The sequence below is a fragment of the Girardinichthys multiradiatus genome, chromosome 23, assembly GCF_021462225.1.
Source record: "Girardinichthys multiradiatus isolate DD_20200921_A chromosome 23, DD_fGirMul_XY1, whole genome shotgun sequence".
Taxonomy (NCBI): domain Eukaryota; kingdom Metazoa; phylum Chordata; class Actinopteri; order Cyprinodontiformes; family Goodeidae; genus Girardinichthys; species Girardinichthys multiradiatus.
The window spans coordinates 30,628,046-30,648,216 of NC_061815.1; the positions used below are offsets into that span (position 1 = coordinate 30,628,046).

Here is a 20,171-nt window from a genome sequence, read left to right on the forward strand (position 1 = left end):
GCTGCACACATATTTAACCTTCATTTTGCAATTAACTTTTACAAGGCATCAGAGAGCCTCTTGGTTGTCAAATCTTCCTTCAGTCTACCCTCTTCTGACCCATGTTTCTGCTGTGTGTGTAGACGTGTGTGTCAGCAACTGTCTGAGTCCAAGGAGCTCTGCGCTCGGCTGCAGGACCTGGAGAAAAAACTCAGCTTTCAATTGAGCAGCATGGAGGAGGTGAAACTGCAGCTGCAGGAGCAGCATGCAGAGGCTCAGGCGAAGATCAGCTCACTGTCTCAGGTCTGTTTTAAAGAAAGGCTCATTTGTTACCCATGGTTCTGCTGCACTGAACTGGACTGAAAATTTCCCTGAACGCTAAAACTTTACGGCTAAAGAATTAAGTTGTTAAACATGCACTCAAAAGCAAACTAGAAATTAGATTAGACTTGATCTTTTCAAACAAGTTATTTGTGGACACTATTTTTCCCAAAATGAAAAGAGGAAAGATATGTTTCTCTCAGAATAGAGGACAATAAAACAGATTGAGCTGGGAGCCTGCTGTGACCCACAGAAATTGTTTCAGGACCTCATGGGGGATCCGAAAATGATTTCCAGAAATTAAATTGAATTCAGAATTTATTGCTAATTGCATATTTTTCTGTTAGTTGTTCCAAGACATAAAAAGAAATTGGTTATAAATGCATTAAACTACTACAGTGGTTGTTGTGGTTACACGTGTTGTCGTTATGCCCTTGTTTAATTAGCATATTAACTATGTTCAAACACTTGAACCAGTAGAAGTTGGGCCCATTAGTTTTTGTAGCTATAATTTGTGTGCTGCAAGCTGGAAAACTTTGGGAAGCACTGCATTAATATACAAGCGAGACATTTCTGGCGTTTGATTCTGTCAAAACTATTCACATTGGAGCAGAAGAAAAAACACAATTGTTACTAAAGATCCAAAATACACCCTTCCTTTAATAGATGCATGATAGCCTTTCAAATGTCATTAAAATAGTGAGTATGCATTTAATGCATTTTCATAATTTGCAGCCATTTCTAGAACATGCCTAAAATGTTGTTTTATCCATCATCGATAATATTTATGTTAACCCCTTACTACTTGAATGTATTAACAATTATATAAAAATGTGTTTGTGTTTTTGCTGTCAATCAGATTCTAAATTAAGCAGAAATTGGTAATTTGAATATAGCACATACAATAAATATAGATTTTGATATTTAGCATGCAAACAAGCAAAATTACGTATGATTAGGCCCCCAAGATACAAACATTCATTAAAACAAACAAGAAGATGCATTTAATGCATTTTCTTAATTTACAGCCATTTCTTGAACACGCCTAAAATGTTGGTTTACTCATCATTGATGGATAAAACAATCGATCATTAAAAAATCGATCATTAAAACAAACAAGAAGATTCAGCTTCCTGGGGAAGCTTTTCTGTAGATGCAAACATGGGGTCTCCCAGGTAAGAAACAAAGGCCATTGGGAGCCAAATGAGTAGCTTAATACCTCATAGTCATAATGGCTGTAAGTTTTTCCTTGGAAGGTTGTTCTTGAACTAAAATCCCAGCAAATACTCTCACCGATTGAGAAATATAAATTTTTTGTTAATGCATTTTGTTGTTTATCTCAGATTTTAATCTTTTAATACTTTCCCATCCATTTTCCATCTCTGTAGGAAATATCCAGTGAGCAGGATCATGCTCAGAAACTGGCTGACGAAGTGAACGACCTCAGGCAGAAGTTACAAAGATCCGAGGCTAAGCTCAAGGCGACAACAGATTCTCTCAAGCAGTCTCAGGAGAAAGCCGAGTCGCTCTCACAGCGGCTCAACACGAGCGAATCTCATCCCAATTCAAATTCAGAGCTGTCGCACAAAAACACGACATCACATCTAGATCAAAGCCCTGAAACCGCCAAAGATCTCGCCCCATGCATGACCCGGCGGCACACCACAGGAGAGTCAGAGAGGCTGCTGAGTGAGAGGGTGTTGGAGCTGGAGAAAGAGGTGTGTAAGTCTGTAAAGGATGTGTGTGTGTGTGGTTATGTGAGGGGTTGGGCTGTAGTCTGCTAAAATTGTTGCTGTAGGGACACTCTGCGACTATCAGCTCGCACAAGGCCACTTCCCCGAGCATGGCGGTTTATTTCCAGAACTTCGGTTTTATCTCTGCTCATCAGTTTTAAAATGTCACCTCGGCTACTGTTAATCTTCCTTATCTCCTCTGCTGCTCCCCGGATGCAGCTCATACTGTTCCTCTCTGGCTCAAAAACACACATTAATCCCAACATCAAGCTGTTGGAGTGGAGCTGCATCATCTCCAAGGTCAGGAATTTCATCCAGTGCATTTCTCAGCCACTGCTGCATTATTACTGGTAAACTTTGAGATTAAGGACAGCTGAATAATGAAGACGCAAACAACTTTGGGCTTTAATTCCTGGTTCAGCTAGACATATTTTAAAAAAACACTCAGCAAGACGTGTATTTAAAATATATTCAAAGGAAATAGACAGAAATATCATCAGTAATTTTCATTAAATAGCAAAAATGCTCAAAAGTGTTAAAAATTTTTGTTTTTCACGTATCCTACTGGGAGATGTGCAAAACAAATCCAGTTACACAAATTTATGTGTACATACAGTGCCTGTTTGAGATTTTTCCATAGTTTTCTGTAAAATAATTAAAATTTGATTTAAGGGTGTTGTGCCACACACTGTTTTATTTAATGCTTTTTCAAGTGGACATCATTTAATATTGTGAGTCATTAATTAATTAATTTAATCACAAAGAGGTTTTATACTTAAGAAGCTTAACTAAAATATTTTAAGCAAAGTTATATAATATATAATAGCATATATTGATTAAAGTTATTATTATCTTAAACTTTCAGATTATGGGACAGTAAGTATAAAGCCTTAAATTGACATAGTTCAAACAGTTTAAATTGAAATAGGTTAAGTTATGTTATAGTAAAATCATGAGCAGAAGATTAAAGTATAAAAGTTATGTTTTAAAGACAATAGTGAGTGCTATGACTGCAGGTATACAGCTCTAATCAGAAGTTTACATTCAATCATTACTGACATGAACTTCATGTTAATTTTGAGCTTTTAATGACTCACTTTAAGCTTTCTCTTTCCATGGTGGAAGGAGTATTCAACATTTAACAACTGAGCGCACATGTCTGAATTTACTTCTCTCTTCTTGGCTCTTCCTTAATAGATAAAGGATTATACACAAAAACTCAAATGTATTTTAAGGCTGGGTCCATTTGGAATTGACACTTTTCCACAGGGATGAGAGTGGGGGCCACTCCAGGCGCTCTAATGATAACCGGCTTTGATGGGTGTTTGGGATCCCTGTCCTGTTAGATTTCCCAGTTGTGTCTAAGGTTTTTGAAGATTTAGCTCACTTTCTTTTTTTCATGCACTTTGAGCAATGCACCAATGTAACTGGCAGTGAAGCAACTCCAGAGGTTGACGATACTAGTATAGTACTTGACAGCCGTTACAGTGTTCTTGTCATTGTGGCCAGATAGCTCAATCTTTGTCTCGTTTGACCCTTTAACTTTTGTCCTGAAGTTATTTGGCTTGTCTATGTGGGTAGCAGCAATTTTCTGTCAAGCTTTAAGGTGTCAATGTTAGAGCAGGGGGTTCTTTCCCAGTCAGCGGTTTATGATGCCTTGGTGGTTTCTGGGTTTTTCCTAATCGACCTGACCAATTCACTTGAGGGTGACGACGTGGGTCAGAAAGTTGAAACTTGGACCAAGTTGGATGGTTTTGGAATGAACAATGCAGGCTTACATTAAAGCCCCTAACTTAACACTATTGAAAATTGGGTGACTAGGAAAAAAAGAATGGCCTGTTGAAGCAAACCAGTTATGACAAAAACTTCTTGGTTACAACAAAAAGCATGTGACCAAGATGCAACTTGATAACAAACATTTAACCAAATATTGGTGGTGTCATACAAATATATTTAGGCTTTATTGTATAGTTTTCACCCCATGTAGAATAAATAAAATCTGCATAAATAAAAATCAAATTAATAACATTTCATTAAAAGGACGTGCACCCAGTTGTTTTCTAAAAATCACTGAAGTTCTTTGTTGCATTCTACCCTAACTTCTAATCCTAATAGTAAATTATTAATCATGAGGTGGTAGTCTACCAACCAACCAGTCTACCTTTAGAGTTTTGGACTAACACTCAACAGCTAACATACAGTACAGACCAAACGTTTGGACACACCTTCTCATTCAAAGAGTTGTCTTTATTTTTATGACTATGAATATTGTAGCTTCTGACTGAAGGCATCAGAACTATGAATTAACACATGTGGAATTATATACTGAACAAAAAAGTGTGAAACAACTGAAAATATGTCTTATATTCTAGGTTCTTCAAAGTAGCCACCTTTTGCTTTGATTACTGCTCTGCACACTCTTGGCATTCTGTTGATGAGCTTCAAGAGGTAGTCACCTGAAATGGTTTTCCAACCATCTTGAAGGAGTTCCCAGAGATGCTTAGCACTTGTTGGCCCTTTTGCCTTCACTCTGCGGTCCAGTTCACCCCAAACCATCTCGATTGGGTTCAGGTCTGGTGACTGTGGAGGCCAGGTCATCTGGCGCAGCAACCCATCACTCTCCTTCTTGGTCAAATAGCCCTTACACAGCCTGGAGGTGTGTTTGGGGTCATTATCCTGTTGAAAAATAAATGATGGTCCAACTAAACGCATGCTGCTGCAAGATGCTGTGGTAGACATGCTGGTTCAGTATGCCTTCAATTTTGAATAAATCCCCAACAGTGTCACCAGCAATGCATCCCCACACCATCACACCTCCTCTTCCATGCTTCACGATGAGTACCAGGCATGTAGAGTCTATCCGTTCACCTCTTCTGCGCCGCACAAAGACACGGTGGTTGGAACCAAAGATCTCAAACTTGGACTCATCAGACCAAAGCACAGATTTCCACTGGTCTAATGTCCATTCCTTGTGTTCTTTAGCCCAAACAAGTCTCTTCTGCTTGTTGCCTGTCCTCAGCAGTGGTTTCCTAGCAGCTATTTTACCATGAAGGCCTGATTCACACAGTCTCCTCTTAACAGTTGTTCTAGAGATGTGTCTGCTGCTACAACTCTGTGTGGCATTGAACTGTTCTCTAATCTGAGCTGCTGTTAACCTGTGATTTCTGAGGCTGGTGACTCGGATGAACTTATCGTCCGCAGCAGAGGTGACTCTTGGTCTTCCTTTCCTGGGGCGGTCCTCATGTGAGCCAGTTTCTTTGTGGCGCTTGATGGTTTTTGCGACTGCACTTGGGGACACTTTCAAAGTTTTCCCAATTGTTCAGACTGACTGACCTTCATTTCTTAAAGTAATGATGGCCACTCGTTTTTCTTTACTTAGCTGCTTTTTTCTTGCCATAATACAAATTCTAACAGTCTATTCAGTAGGACCATCAGCTGTGTACTGTATCCACCTCCTGCACAACAAAACTAATGATCCCAACCCCATTTATAAGGCTTGAAATCCCACTTATTAAACCTTACAGGGCACACCTGTGAAGTGAAAACCATTTCAGGTGACTACCTCTTGAAGCTCATCAACAGAATGCCAAGAGTGTGCGGAGCAGTAATCAAAGCAAAAGGTGGCTACTTTGAAGAACATAGAATATAAGACATATTTTCAGTTGTTTCACACTTTTTTTGTTCAGTATATAATTCCACATGTGTTAATTCATAGTTTTGATGCCTTCACTGTGAAGCTACAATATGCATAGTTATGAAAATAAAGACAACTTTTTGAATGAGAAGGTATGTCCAAACTTTTGGTCTGTACTGTATATAACCCAAATTGCATTAAAAGCGAGAAACACCAAAAAAGCCCTTAAATCTTCACCACCAGCACATTTGCAACCAGATAGTTTACTGTGGCATGTCTATGTTTAGCCCGTAGGTCTCATGTTATGCTGATGATACTCTCATTTGCTGTAATATGCAGCAAATACAAAAAAAAATTGTTACCTCACATGATCATTTGATAGATAAATAATCTTAACTTGATAAACTGGCAGAAGACCTTGATTGGTCAGTCTTGATTGGGTATGATTAGAGAGAGGTAAGACATCCTCCACAGGAAGGAAGTCCTTATTAAAGCAGCAAAAATATTAGCTGTAGTTCTGTGGACTCATTGTCATCCGATATAAAAATAGCACAATCTTCCACAGCTGACATTTAATGGCTGAAGCCAGGAGAGTGAATTTTGGTGCAGGAAAGCAAAATTTTAAGGTGTCCATTTACGAAAGAAGAATGTATCTGTGTATGATTGAGTCAGCAGTGTGCAGGTATTAAATATGAGCAAAATGTGTTTTAAAAAAGAGCCGTCACACACTAAACCTGAGCTGCAGACTCTCCGGTCCATGCCCCGACACAGTTTCCTTGCCGATGTGTGCAAAAATACAGTCAGCCTGTGTGGTGGGAATAGAAATGAGCTGTGATGTGCTGCTGTAGAATTATTTTGGAGCAAGACACTGTTTTGTTCAATACTGTCAGCATTTTTTTCCATTAGAATATGCCTGACAATGCCTAATCAACATATTTAGATGTGTTTTGCATGTTTACAAGAAACAAAGTTTTGAAATTTACTTTACAATAGATACAGGAAGAATTTCAGTACATATAGACTGATATTAAGATCAGATAACCCTCAATGTCTGACCAGCATGAGGGTAATTTACAAGGTCAGCTGCTGATTCTACTCGTATCCAAATAACATGAAAATAACATGACTATTTTCAGAGGTATTTGACACTACATCTGCAGACCCCGTTAAAATGCAAGCTTTTTTTTTCCTCCCTCAGAGAGCCGTGGCAGAAGCAGGGCAAGAGGCTTTGCAGATGCGCTTGTCTCAGTCCCAGGAGGCGTGTGAGCACCTCAGGGAGCAGCTGGAAGCTCTACGTCGGCACTCCCTCAGCCTGCAGGACTCCTGCACAAGCCTACAGACACTCAACACTCAGCTACAGGTGACCACACACACAAACAGCAAGAGGATGACTGGAGTAGGGAAACTGAGACCATAAGCTCATTACATCTGGGATCCCTACATCAACCTTTTTCAACAAAGACCAAAGATTCTGTAGATTTTGCCAGAACTAGTGTGATATTTAAGTATTCATAGTCACCATCATGCAGAAAGTTATGTAAAAAGACCAGAAGAGGCAGATTGCTGTACCATTTTACACATGATCTATGAAATATTTAAAGGCATGGCATGATATGAATGATTTAGAGACCCACAAAGTTTCACAGGCTGTTTTTTTTTTGTGTGATCCCATTTCATTTTTATAAAACAAGCACAGATCTTCCTTATGAATGCAGTTTGGTGTAAGAGCAAACATTACAGTGCAAACATTGTTCCAGCGTCTCCATTGCCTTACCAAAGGATTCTGATCCCATTAAGTTTTCACATTTCTTAACATTACAATCACAAACTTCAATATACTGTATTGGGATTTTACTTGATAGACCAGCACACAGTGCACAATTGTCAAGTGTAGTGAAAAAGATGTATGATTATTTTTTTTTACATAGAAAACGAAAGTTACGCGTGTAACTACGGTTCTATGAATCCCGGATGACCTCCAGAGATTCTCTGTCACTCAGAATCCTTGCTTTCACAAGAAGATTCTGTAGGAACAGAGCCTCGGATGACGTAGGCATATATAGCCTCTGTGGTCATCCGGTGTGTAAAAGGTGTGACTCTGTTGGTATCACTCGAATTACTCGTGAAGGGACCATTCAGTGCTTTCTGCACCGCCCTCAGAAATCATCTGTGAGCATTTCTCTTTAAGATTTTCCATAGGATTTAGGTCTGGACTTTGACTGAGCCAAATTACAACCAATTTACAACCAAAAGGTTAACTTCAGCTACAGTTTCAACTATTTTGCAGGATTGCCTTGTATTTATCATCAATTATCTCCCCTTCCACTTACAACAGCCTCCCCAAAAACATCCCCACAGCATGTTGCTGCCACTCCCATGTTTCAACATGGAAGTGGCAGCATCTGAGTTTATACAGAAATTAACTTTCACACACAATCTCTATGTATGAATTAGGTGACTTCTAAAGGCAATTGGTTGCCCTGTATTTTTTTATCAGAGTAAAGGAGGTTAAACACGAAGCAAACAAAAGTTTCAGATTTTTGTAAATAGTGTTGAAAGCGATGATTTATTTTTATCATTCCACATCACAAATATGCACTACTTTGTGTTAGCCTCGCATACGCATAAAACACGTTGAAGTTTTTGTCATGTGACATAATGAGAAAAAGACTTATGAATATATTTCAAAGATGCTGTATATACAGCACCGTGCAAAAGTTTTGATTCATCTCACATTTATGTACACTTACTTCCAGAAGGCCAGACTTTTTTGTCATGTTTTAATCTTGTCTTGAGTAAAATTTCTTTGGGCTTTGTTAAGGTGTTTCATAATTTTTTTTTTACTTTGCTATTTTCACGGGAATTAACTGCTATAATTTTTTTGCCTTACATGTCCTCATTTTCTGAGCTCTTACTGCACAATATGTTGTCATGGTAATGTATGATATGCAAATTCACAGACATGGTCTCTCTGTCATATACACACTCAGGTGGACCAAGCATCTTTAAGCTCCCAGCATGCAACAGTGTTGGCACGCTGCAGCGACAGTGAGGCCCGGCGTGCAGCCTTGGAGGCCGAATCAAAGGTGTGGGCACGGGAGCGAGAGGAGTCTGCGGCCAGGATGGAGGCTCTGAGGCGGGACCATGAGCGGATGACAGCGTTGCAACAGCAGCAGGAGGTTGAGCTGGAGGAGCTGCTGGAGAAATATTCCCAGTTGAGGGGCAGCTATCGCAGCCTGGAGGCTCAACATAGGGAGCTGGAGGGGAGGTATAAAAACTTTTTTAGTTCCCCCAAAACAGCATTGAAATCTACACATCTGGCCAGGATTCCTTAGCCAGCTGTCTGAAGATAATATTCCTGTTGGTTTGAATACTGTTTGTATTTTCAAGGTACAAGGAGCTCCTGGATAGTAAAACCCAGCTGGAGGAGAGGGAGACAGAGATAAAGCTGGAGAGGCAGAAGATGGAAGCAGAAGCCCAGAAGACGCTGGAGAGAGAACGGGAGCTGGAGAGGCTGAAAGACGACAATGAGAGGTAACCGATCTTGACAGCTTCCTCACAGTCCCTTTCATGAGATCTGATCAGCCTTTCATGGCACTCTTGTTCATTTGAATGCAGGGAGCCGCAGAAGTAATGCCTCTGTATGATGCACAGCGAGCAACACGGGAATCGATTTGAATGCAAATGTACTAAATAATGCACTGAACGCATTTTTGTCCCTGATTGCAGACGTTTGGGTTTGAGAACAGAAAAACAAGGTTTCACTCCATAAAACATAAGAAACAAAACTCAAGCACTTTAAGTGAATGTAAAGTTTGTTCTGAGGACTTTTCAAAGCACTTTATTATAGCATCTGAATTTATGCAACGCTAGTAGATATTTTTTTAATTAGTTTTTGTATTTATTTCAACAATAAATCAGGCTGAGATCTCCATTTCAAAATAAGTGGTTCTGATTGTAATTTCTCTCGAGGCTGATGGGTATATGATATTAATGATCATCATCATAAGATGCTTGTGTACTATAATTAATTAATCAGCTATCATCATGCTGATGCAACTGATTACTGACTGATGGAACTATTGACGGCCTGCAGAGCTGGAGTCTGTACACGTCAGACTTAAATATTATATAGGAAAGGTGCATAAATGCATAAAAGTTTCTTATTCTAAAACAACCCATCTCAAAATTATAGATTCCAGAGAAAATGTACATCCCGTGGATTTATAACATTTCCATGCAGTTTAAACTCATAAGCACTAAAAGAATGTATGATATTTGCAGAGCTGGACCACTTCCAGGTTAAAATAAGAACCACACTACGGTTAAAAATTTTACGGTCAGTAAATTTAAATGTAAGGTGACTTTCAGGTGAAGTTCAAAAATATTTCCAAGAACCAAAAGTCTGTCCATGTTTTATTTAACATGAACAATATTTTCCTTTGATAAAAAGATAATAACAAAAGGTGTAATGTTTGTGTGAGCCTGTTCATTGTAACAAATGTGATAAAGTCTCTTTCAAGGTCATGAAAGGCATTAATATTCTCGGTTCCAGGAAACCAAGTTGTTTTGACTGGAGCTCAGCTCAGGGCAAAGAAATTTTGAAGACAAAATTCAATTTAGGTTTATTTATACAGCACCAATTCACAGCACATGTTGTCTCAAGGCACTTGATTGTATTGAGTCAGGGACTTTGCAGCATTCATTCCCCCTGGACGAGCATGTTGCAACAGCGTCCAGTTGCTGCCATTGTGTCGTTGACTTTGCAGCAATCCCTCATACTGAGCATCCATGTAGCGACAGTGAAGAGGAAATCTCCCCTTTAACTGGGAGAAACCAGGCCAGGTGTACTCAGGGAAGAGAAAAAAAAAAAAAACAGAGAGAAAACATAAAGTTAAACATATTGCAAAATTGGAGAGTAGTATGAGAATGTAGCGGAGAGACTGAAAGTGGTCATTATGTCCTCCAGCAGTCTAAACCAATAGCATAACTACAGAGATAGCCCAGGATAACCTAAGCCAGGTTTTAAGCCTAGCCTTAAAAGTAGACAGGGTGTCTGCCTCACGGACTAAAACTGGGAGCTGGTTCCACAGGAGAGGAGCCTGATAACTAAAGGAGCTGCCTCCCATTTACTTCTAGAGACTCTAGGAACCACCAGTAAACATGCAGTCTGAGAACGAAGTGCTCTGTTAGGAACATATGGAACAATCAGCTAAATCATTAAGGGCTTTATATGTTAGGAGGTGAATTTTAAATTCTATTCTGGATTTAACAGGGAACCAATGAAGGGAAGCTAAAATAAGAGAAATATGATCTCTCTTTAATTTTCATCAGAACTCTTGCTGCACCATTTTGGACCAATTGAATGCTTTTAACTGCATTTTGTGGACATCATGATAGTAAAGAATTACAAAAGTCCAACCTTGAAGTAACGACTTATGCATGGACTAGTTTTTCAGCGTCAATCCTTGACAAGATATTTCTAATATTCCGGAGGTGAAAGAAGAAAATCCTAGAAACCTGTTTGATGACAGACATGTCCTGGTCAAAAATAACACCAATGTTTTTTACTTACCAAAGGTCAGTTTAATGCCATCCGCATTAATTGATTGACTAAGCAATTTCTTTGTCAAAGACTCCAGTCCAAAGACGACAACTTCTGTCTTCTATTTAGAAGCAGAAAAATTAAGGTCATACAGGTTTTTATGTCTTCAAGACATGCCTGTAGTGACCTGGAGAAAACATTTCTTGTAGATGGAAGGTGACTTTGTCATTCCATCAATTTGTTACTTTGTAGAAATCTCTCAGCATGAGCAAGCATATGGCAACTGTAGAGAGGGACCACTCAATTTTAACAGGAAGAAACCTGCAGCAGAACCAGACTTACAGCAATAATCCTGATGGCCACAACTGGTTTAGCTGACAGGAAGGGGACAGAAAAAGGACACAAACATTAGTAAAGGAGTTCTGAGCCAGGCATCCTTTCTATGGGAGAGAAAAGCACAGAGAGTTTACAAATAGAAAATCTACTCCTTTTTCCTGACTGAATTTGCTTGAAGGTGAGACTGCTCATAGGCACAGCTAAGGTATAAGGTCCACGCTCATAATTTCTCTTTGTCAACATATATGAATCTAGACATCGGTGCTTAATTATGCACATCCAGAATCAGCTAAGTTTGTGATATAAAGTGAGATTGCTGTAGTTCCTTGTTGGCTTTTTTTATCTCACTTAGGTCACATTGTTTTTGTGCAGAGGTGTATGTGTCTCACGATGTTTTTTAAAACATACCCGCTCTGAATTAATCAGGCAAAGGGTGTTATTATAGTTCTTTCATGTTCAGGTCCATTCAGTTTCATTCAGGTCAAAGATCTCCTCACCCCATGACTTGAAGGTGGAGTGGATGAACGCGGCCAGGTTCACTGTTGAAACTAAAGGGCACAAATTCTAGTATTTTGTTAGTGAGGAAAATTGTTTCTTCGGAGGCCTTTGAGACAGATAAACAGATAAACCTGCCAAGTGTCACAACAAGGAAAGCACATGATCAACATAGTGCAGGTAATGTGACAGAAAGCTGTATTTAAAATTATTCAACACCCTCTGCAAAGATTTGGTGGCAAAATTCAATATTGTTCAGGTGCTTGCAAAAAACAAATTACATGTGGACAATTTAAAAAAAAAAATGCTTTGAATCATCCTGTTTGAAGTTCCAATTATGCCCACATTTTGGCTTCTTCGCGATCAGCCTGACATTTCCTTCCAGCAACTTTATTGAATCCATCTAGCCTTGCTCACATTGTAGGTTTCCAGCCCCACAGCAAGCAAAGCAGCTCCAGACCATAAATGAGCCACAAACGTGGCTCACTGTAGGTATGATGTTCATTACAGCATATGCTTCAATCAGCCTCCTCTAGATCTATAGGCTTGAAAATGTACAGTTTTGATTAATTCTTCTACAGAACTGAATCCCCAAACCTCATAGGTTTTTACTATATTGTGAACAACTTAAAGCTGACTTTCCTTGTCATTTTCGATGCTTGGTTGATGTGTGTTTTTGAGTTTAGACATGGAGGCCCATGGTGTTTGCCTTACTGTGGAAACTGAATTCTCGGGGGCTGCTGCCACCAAGTCTTGATGTAGATCTTTTTAATCAGTAATAATGAAGCTCTGATTGGCTCCGTCAGGTGTGCCTGGGACAACACCTGGTTTACTGATGAAGAATATATTGAGGGGGATTGCACAATTTTAAGAGCAGTGGTGATTAAAAGCAGGATTTAGGGCTGAATCTGAATAAAATCCTTGTAATATTAGCCACATTTAACTGTTTAGGCTATCCTTTTGTAGTATGAGGATAGCCAAGCTACCAAGCAATTTAGAAATATCACAATAAACCTAATTTGCAGAGGTGTTTAAATAATGTCTGTTGCAGCTGGGGTGTTACACACTTTCAGCACCAAAACTGAGATTTAGCTTCTGCTATTTTTCTTAACTGTAGCTTTTTTAACTTTGACTATTTCACATTACTGTACACAATTTTTTAAAATATACAATGAATACAATGAATTTTCCCATTGAGGGACATACACAGGACTATCCTATTCTATATATATATTATTATTATTTTTTTTATTTATTTATTTTTTTCCATTTGTCATGTTTAAGACAGGGGACCAAGTCTTGAAAACACTCACAGACAACCCAGTCCTCAACATGAGCTAAAAACGTACCTAAGTTATTTTATTATCGTCAGACTGACAGGTTGTAGGGGCTAATTCATCTATCCTGTTTCCATTTTATTTTAAACCAAAGGTTTCATGTTACTTATTTTTAATCCTCACAAAAAAAAAATATTTATCTCCCAACTTCATGCACATTTATATAAAATAATACAGTCGTGTTTAGTAAATGTGATCTTTTAAAGATTTTCTCCAGGATGTTGGCAGGCTTATGTATTAGCTGCTTTCTAGCTTCGTTGTATAATGATGATAATTTGAGCATCTGTTAGTGAGCACTCAGCAAGCGGTGACTCAGAGCCCTTCACAGGACACAGCAGTGATGGTGCATGTTGGGTTGCAGGCTGCAGGCCCAGCAGAAGGACTGGTTGGCCTCACAGGCGGAGTTGCTGGCTCAGGGTTCTGTGCTAAAGGCGGAGCTGAGTGCCTCCCAGCTGGAGAAGACCCGACTGGAGGGGGAGCTCAGCGCCCTGAGAGAAACCAATCAGAGTCTGGACCTCAGCAACGCTCGGCTAACCAGCCAGTACCAGGTAACAGGACCCGAGCACGCAAATTCACACAAAAATCTAGCCACCTTCTGCAGAAAAACACTGCTATTTTGTAGCTCACGGATCACTGGGTTAAACTGGATTAATAATGGAGACACTCAGAGGTATTATCCACTTGTAATACAAACAAATGTATCTAAAAGAATTATGGGCAAATTGGAGGGATTTAATAGGAATTCCTAGCAGGTTTTAGTGAGCAATTCCCATAAATGTGACGGGGAGGAACAGCAGTAATATCAACAGTGGGGAGCAGTGGTTGTCTAATCTCACATCCGTGATATAAAAGCCATTTTCAGCTTGACATATCAGCCAAAAATGATGTATTTGTCCAAACAGAGAATGAATACTAAGTAGTTCTGAAGGAGCACTAGCATCTTTTACCAGCCAAACTGCTCTGTAAAATACAATCAAGCACAGCATTTTAAACACATTTGAGTGATGAGTAAAGACAGATGGAAATTGACTTCCTAAAAAAGGTTTTAGAAGTCAACTAGCAGATGTTGTATTCTGCTGCTTGATCCAGCTGCTCGTGAAACCATTTCTGAACCACCTGGCACCATTAAAGTATGGCTTAAAGGCTTTTGGTGGGAAAAAAAAGGGTTTTGGACAAGAAAAGACTCAAACGTGGTGCTGGATATCACACAGGCACTTATTACAGACAGATGTTGTAGGAACATATTGAGCTACACTTCCACAATGACAACATTTAATGTAATCGTTATTTTTTATTAATTTATTAATCTAATGCTGTGTGCTATTTACCTTGAAGGTCAGAATTTGGGGTTGGAGCAATCCTGTGTTCAGTCACCCATCGGTGTTGCCAGCTTCTAGCAATTGTGTCGTTATATTTAGCAAGCACTCTGAACCTTCTTGGTGCTTTTATTTTTAACTATTCTAGCGACAAATCTGGCGACTTTTTTGGGGGTTGTCTGACGCTTCCACAAACTTTTACCTGAAAGTAGGTAGTGTCAAAGAATATATCTATTACTGCCGTGGCCCCTCCTTTGTCTTAAAACGCTCACAGACAGCCCAGTACTCATACAGCTGTCCTTCCCAGTTGCAGGCAGAGCAAGGATGTTCTCTTACTTCACCAGACTACAGATAATTCTCATATACATTCTCTCACAACATATCTCTTGTGTGACTATAAACTGTGACTGTTGTCACGGGCCAAATATATCCTTGGAGAACACAAATTCTCCAAGGATATATTTGATAATAAACTGTAAATTGTTGAAACTGAACAATAAAATGTGATCCACCAAGCTGACTGAAACTTAATGTCTATGACAAAACCCTTGGAGGTCACTTTGTATTGGGCTCCACCTTGGACGCAATAAATGCTATTTCTAAAGAATGCCATCAATATATAACGTATCAACATATTTCATATTAAATAGTCCTGATTTTTTGTAAAACATCCAACATTCTATTTTTAAGAATGAAAGTCTCTCTCTCTGTTTTTTTCCCATGAAAAAAACCCCCCAAAAGGTTAGTTTTTACATTTATTGGAAAACAATAAAATATTAACAAATCAAATAAAATTGTTGTGCGTTTTAAAAAGTACATTTAGAATTGAAATCAGTGACACAAAAAATTGTCAGGAACACCCTTTTCTATTTAGTTGTAGAATAATAAAAACTTCACCTCTAAATCCACATTCTAGCTAAATGTGATACTTTTGATCATCAACATAGCTAAATCTTTGCAAAATAAAAATTCAAACGATGTCCAAAGAGCCTAAATATCTTTTAGAAAAACAACTGTGAAAAATGAGAAAGGTCTTATATTTACCTATATGTTTAGTCTGATCATTTAAATTCAAGTTGTAATTTAACCGTTTGGCTGTGCTGAATATTTGAATTTAAAATTTACAGCGCTCATGTCGAATAAATGTAACCTGGACTGGAGTCAAGTTAGCTTAGCTTAGTTCGGTGTCACAAAGTAGCTAGCTTTATTTTGAATGAATACAACATGCATTAATAGATCACTTAAAAGATCTACCTTAATCTGCTTTAATAAGAGCAATGACAAGTGATTAATTATGCTATACCTGTTTGAAAATGTTAATAATCAGTAGCTTTTAGTGGTATCAGTGGGTATATTAAATTTGCTTTTTTTTTTAGTACCAGGCTAACTGTTTTTAGCCCTGAATAAAGTAAGCTAACAAGCTCCAGCTTCATTTTCACATAAAAGCTAAGCTTCAACCATTTGATTTAAAATTTATCAAGAAATGATTAAGTATCCCATGTTGCCAGGCAGTTGCTTTAAATAGCAGATTAATAATGCAAAGCACACAGAAATAATAGCTTTCCTTCTTGTTGCTTTTCCCCAAATTACATCAGTGTGTTTTTATTTAATGAAAATTATTTCTGCTCAGATTAGCTCATTATCTGTTGAAATGATGTATTCTTCTCTACACTGAGTTAGCATAGGTGCAAATAGTTTATATTATTCCCTCTCATTATGCAGTATTTTAGAGGAATAAATGTCTCACAGTTCATGTTGGAGTCTGTGCCACAGTAATTAAAGCATTGCTGCAGCATTTCTCTGCTGGAGCTGCATTTGACAGGACATAATAATTGGAAAAGGATTTGCAAAGATTAAAGTAGATGAGATTTTCTGTACATGTTCTGTACATGAAATTTATGAAATCAATACTGGTCGTCTGTTTGTGGGATCATTTTTCCATTGCACCTTGGAAATAAATACACAAAGCAACAAGTAAATTGTTGTACTTTAGAAAAGTCATTTAAGAAAATCTTTGCCATTGTCTTTCTGTCAGTCGATGTTGGAGCCATCTAGTCTCTTGTTTTAAAAATTTAAAGTTTAAACCTAAAAAGTTGTCACAAATACTTTATTTCATCAGAGTTCTTGGTACAGTTTTTAATAAGATTGAGGTCAGGGCTTTGGGAAGGCCTTTCCAGAACCCAGGATCATAATGTTAGACTTTTTCATTCACTCTAGAGCCAGTTTTGATGCATGTTTGGTATCATTGTCACAACTGTGTCTAAGTTTCAATCATCTAACTTTTTTTGTGAAGTGAACTTGAAGAACATCGAGATGGTCCTCCTCTTTCATCCTTCCATCTACTTTGTGAAATTATTTACCACATATAGCAATGAAACAATCCCAAAGCATAATGCTGCCTCTATCATGCTTGACGGGCTGCACAGATTAAAAACTTTAAATCGGTTTTGACCAAACATTGTGAAGAAATATCTTAATTTTAATTCCAATCCCAAAATTCACAGGTCTTGTACTACAATATGTGTTTGAGTTCTCTGGGGGAGCAAAACCTATGATTAAGTCTGTAATTGGGACACATTGGTCTTTTTTATTTTGTGTCTTTGAGTTTAAATGACTTTAAAGTAAAAAAGGTCAAACAGCAAACACAAAAAAGGGATTTAAAGGGTTTTAAAATAACAGATACCAATTTACAATTCTAAGACAACATTTTTGCATTTTGTGTTGTGACAACAATAATAAATTTACACAGTAAAAGTTGGTTTATAAGTAGTTTGTTTTTCTTTTAAATATAACTTGTGCTAGTAAGAACGCTTCTGTGACATTATATTAGACTTAAAATCTGTCAATTTATTCAAAGAGATCCTTATTTGAGTTGCTTTTTTATCATGGTAATGATGTATTTAAAAAATATATATAAACTCAAAGATGGCATTGAGGATACGTGTATCAGGGTAACATGTTTATTTTATATTTGAATAGCTGTTAACACAGCTGAAAGGGAACATGGAAGAGGAGAACCGACACGTAGCCGAACAAAACCAGAGCCTGCTGAAGGAGAACCGGGCCTTACTGGAGCAGAGCCTGGAGCGCCGTGACCAGCACTATTCACAGCAGCAGGAGTACCAGTAAGTACACATATACCGGAAGAACTTGTACATTTGTTTTGTTTTGAAATAATCATCTGGAAAAGGAGATGGTAAAAAAAAAGAAACGAGGTTTTATTTTTTCAAACAAAGGATTTGAATCCTGTTATGAAAAACTACCTTTGAATAATTGGAAGTGAATGAAAGCCTTTCAAAGAGATTGTGAAAAGGAACAGTCATGCAAAAGGTTTGAGACTGTGAAACAACGATTTCATAGTCCAACAGCACTTAGTGGTCGACCTTTTGACAGACTCAAAGATTAATTCAGGGTTTATAGTTTGCAAGCAGAGCTGGTTTCACACTTAAAATATAATTAACCTAATTTTTGTGCATTCTTCCTTTTTGTACCTCAATTTTCTGCTTTTCTTCTTGAAAGAATCCTTTTTGCTTGCTGAGGGTTGTACTGTGATCAATCACAGATTAAGACTTCGCTTCATCATAATTGCTTGTTAAAAATTTGCACCTACAGGTGGAGGTTCTATAGACCTGGCTATTTTTGACATACAGGGGTCTGTTTTCAAACGTTTAGCCTCATAGAATCAATCTCTGTTTATGAGGTTTTCTTTCCCACAGAAACATGTTAGGTTATCAGCTGACAGCAGGTAAAAAAGCAGGTCCCTGAACATAAAAATAAATCAGGTTTAGATGGTTTTCACAGAAAAAAAACCCCACATAGCAACAAACTAATCTACAGATGCAGGTGGAAGCAGATTTAGAAGTTGTGTGAGGTAACTGCTGAACAAGGAGCCAATGGATGTTGCAGTCAGGTGAATGGGACCAATTAGGAAGTCTGTGATCATTGAGCTGATGGAGAACGGCAGGTTGGGGACATTTGAAAGAAACATAAGGGCCCGGGGGAAATAAAAGGTGACTTGTTGCCAAGCAGTATTTAGCTGCAAAAATATTTTCTCAACTGGTCAGCTGGGGACTGAAACAGCTAACAGGAAGATCGATATTGGATTTAATTAGATGGCAACACACATGATGTTTAATGAGTGGTTGAGATGTTATGTGCTGTGAAAACAAGGAACAGTTCTGTGTACCGCTTGAAAGCTCACTTTAAATAGAGGAAATGCCTCCACTGGTGCTTGCACTGGTGACAAATGCCAATTTTAAGCAATTTTGATGTGATCATGAAGATTTTGTGCCACCATTCCAAAAAGAGTTGATTAGACAGCAGTCGGATTAAGGCAGATTAGGGACATCAACACACCTTGTTGACAGTTGTTTTATTGTTATTCAATGCCTTGGTTTTCATATCATCTGAACCTTTTTTACATGACAGCCACAAAAAACATGTATTTTATTGATACTTTATGTAGGAGATTAACAGAAGGTTGTGCGTAATTACAAATTGAAAGGAAAAAGATGTGGCATGCATTTCTATTGACCCCCTTTACTCTGATGTACCCAAATGAAATCCAGTGGAACCAACTGCCTTCATCAATTACAGAGTTGGTATATAAAGTCCACCTGTGTGTAATTCAAGTTCAGTATAAATCCAACTCTTCTGTCAAGGTCTTTAATTAATGAACAAAAAAGGCCAAGTAACTAACCAGACAGGTCAGGGAGAAAGTTGTGGAGACGTTGAAAGCAGGGTTAGGTTATAAAACAACATCCCAAACGTTGACCATCTCACAGTGTGGACTAAGAAATGCCATTTGCAGTTGGCCACAACACCAGGTAGAGGACATGGCCCACATACCAAACTAAAATGTATTGGACTACATGCAAAACCTTGTGTGTGGTAGAAAACTAATGCTGTACTTCAGTCTGAACACTGTATCCCCATGGTAATGCATGAGGGTGGCAGCGTCATGCTGTGGGGATACTTTTCTTCAGCAGAGTCAGGAAAGCTGGTGTAAGTTTATGGTAAGATGGTTGAAGCTATATTCACTACAATACCAAAACAAAACTTGTTAGAAGCTGTGAAAGACTTGATCTTGGTGTAGAGTTTCACCTTGTGGCAATAAACCAGCCCTAAACATACAGGCAGAGCAACAATATTTACATCAAAACATATACATGTGTAAGAATGGCCCAGTCAAAGTCCAGATCTGTAAATCTGATGCTCTCCGTCCAATCTGACTTAGCTAGCGCGATTTTTGCAAAGACAAATGGGCAAGTAGATAAGTCTCTAGAAGTAGAAAGCTGCTGCAGACATACCCCAAAAGATTCACAGATATAATTATAGTAAAATGTGGTTCTAGAAGGTGCTGCCTTGGGGGACTGAATAAGAAGAAATGCCATGCTTTTAAGATTTTCACTTGTAAAAAAAATATTTAAAATCATGTATCTTCCTCCTTCCACGTTACTATAATAGGCTACATTG

General features: G+C 38.3%; 1 protein-coding gene across 2 annotated transcripts in view; it reads left to right on the forward strand.

Moving 5' to 3' along the window:
- ccdc88b (coiled-coil domain containing 88B) overlaps nucleotides 1–20,171 on the forward strand; it is a 76,659-nt gene that overhangs the window by 44,459 nt on the left and 12,029 nt on the right. For both annotated transcript variants that reach the window (XM_047352636.1, XM_047352635.1), the window contains exons 18-24: nucleotides 123–282; nucleotides 1,689–2,018; nucleotides 6,866–7,027; nucleotides 8,658–8,935; nucleotides 9,058–9,201; nucleotides 13,742–13,928; nucleotides 17,676–17,821. In XM_047352636.1, coding sequence (XP_047208592.1) covers nucleotides 123–282; nucleotides 1,689–2,018; nucleotides 6,866–7,027; nucleotides 8,658–8,935; nucleotides 9,058–9,201; nucleotides 13,742–13,928; nucleotides 17,676–17,821 — 1,407 coding nt within the window. The remainder of the gene's footprint in view (nucleotides 1–122; nucleotides 283–1,688; nucleotides 2,019–6,865; nucleotides 7,028–8,657; nucleotides 8,936–9,057; nucleotides 9,202–13,741; nucleotides 13,929–17,675; nucleotides 17,822–20,171) is intronic.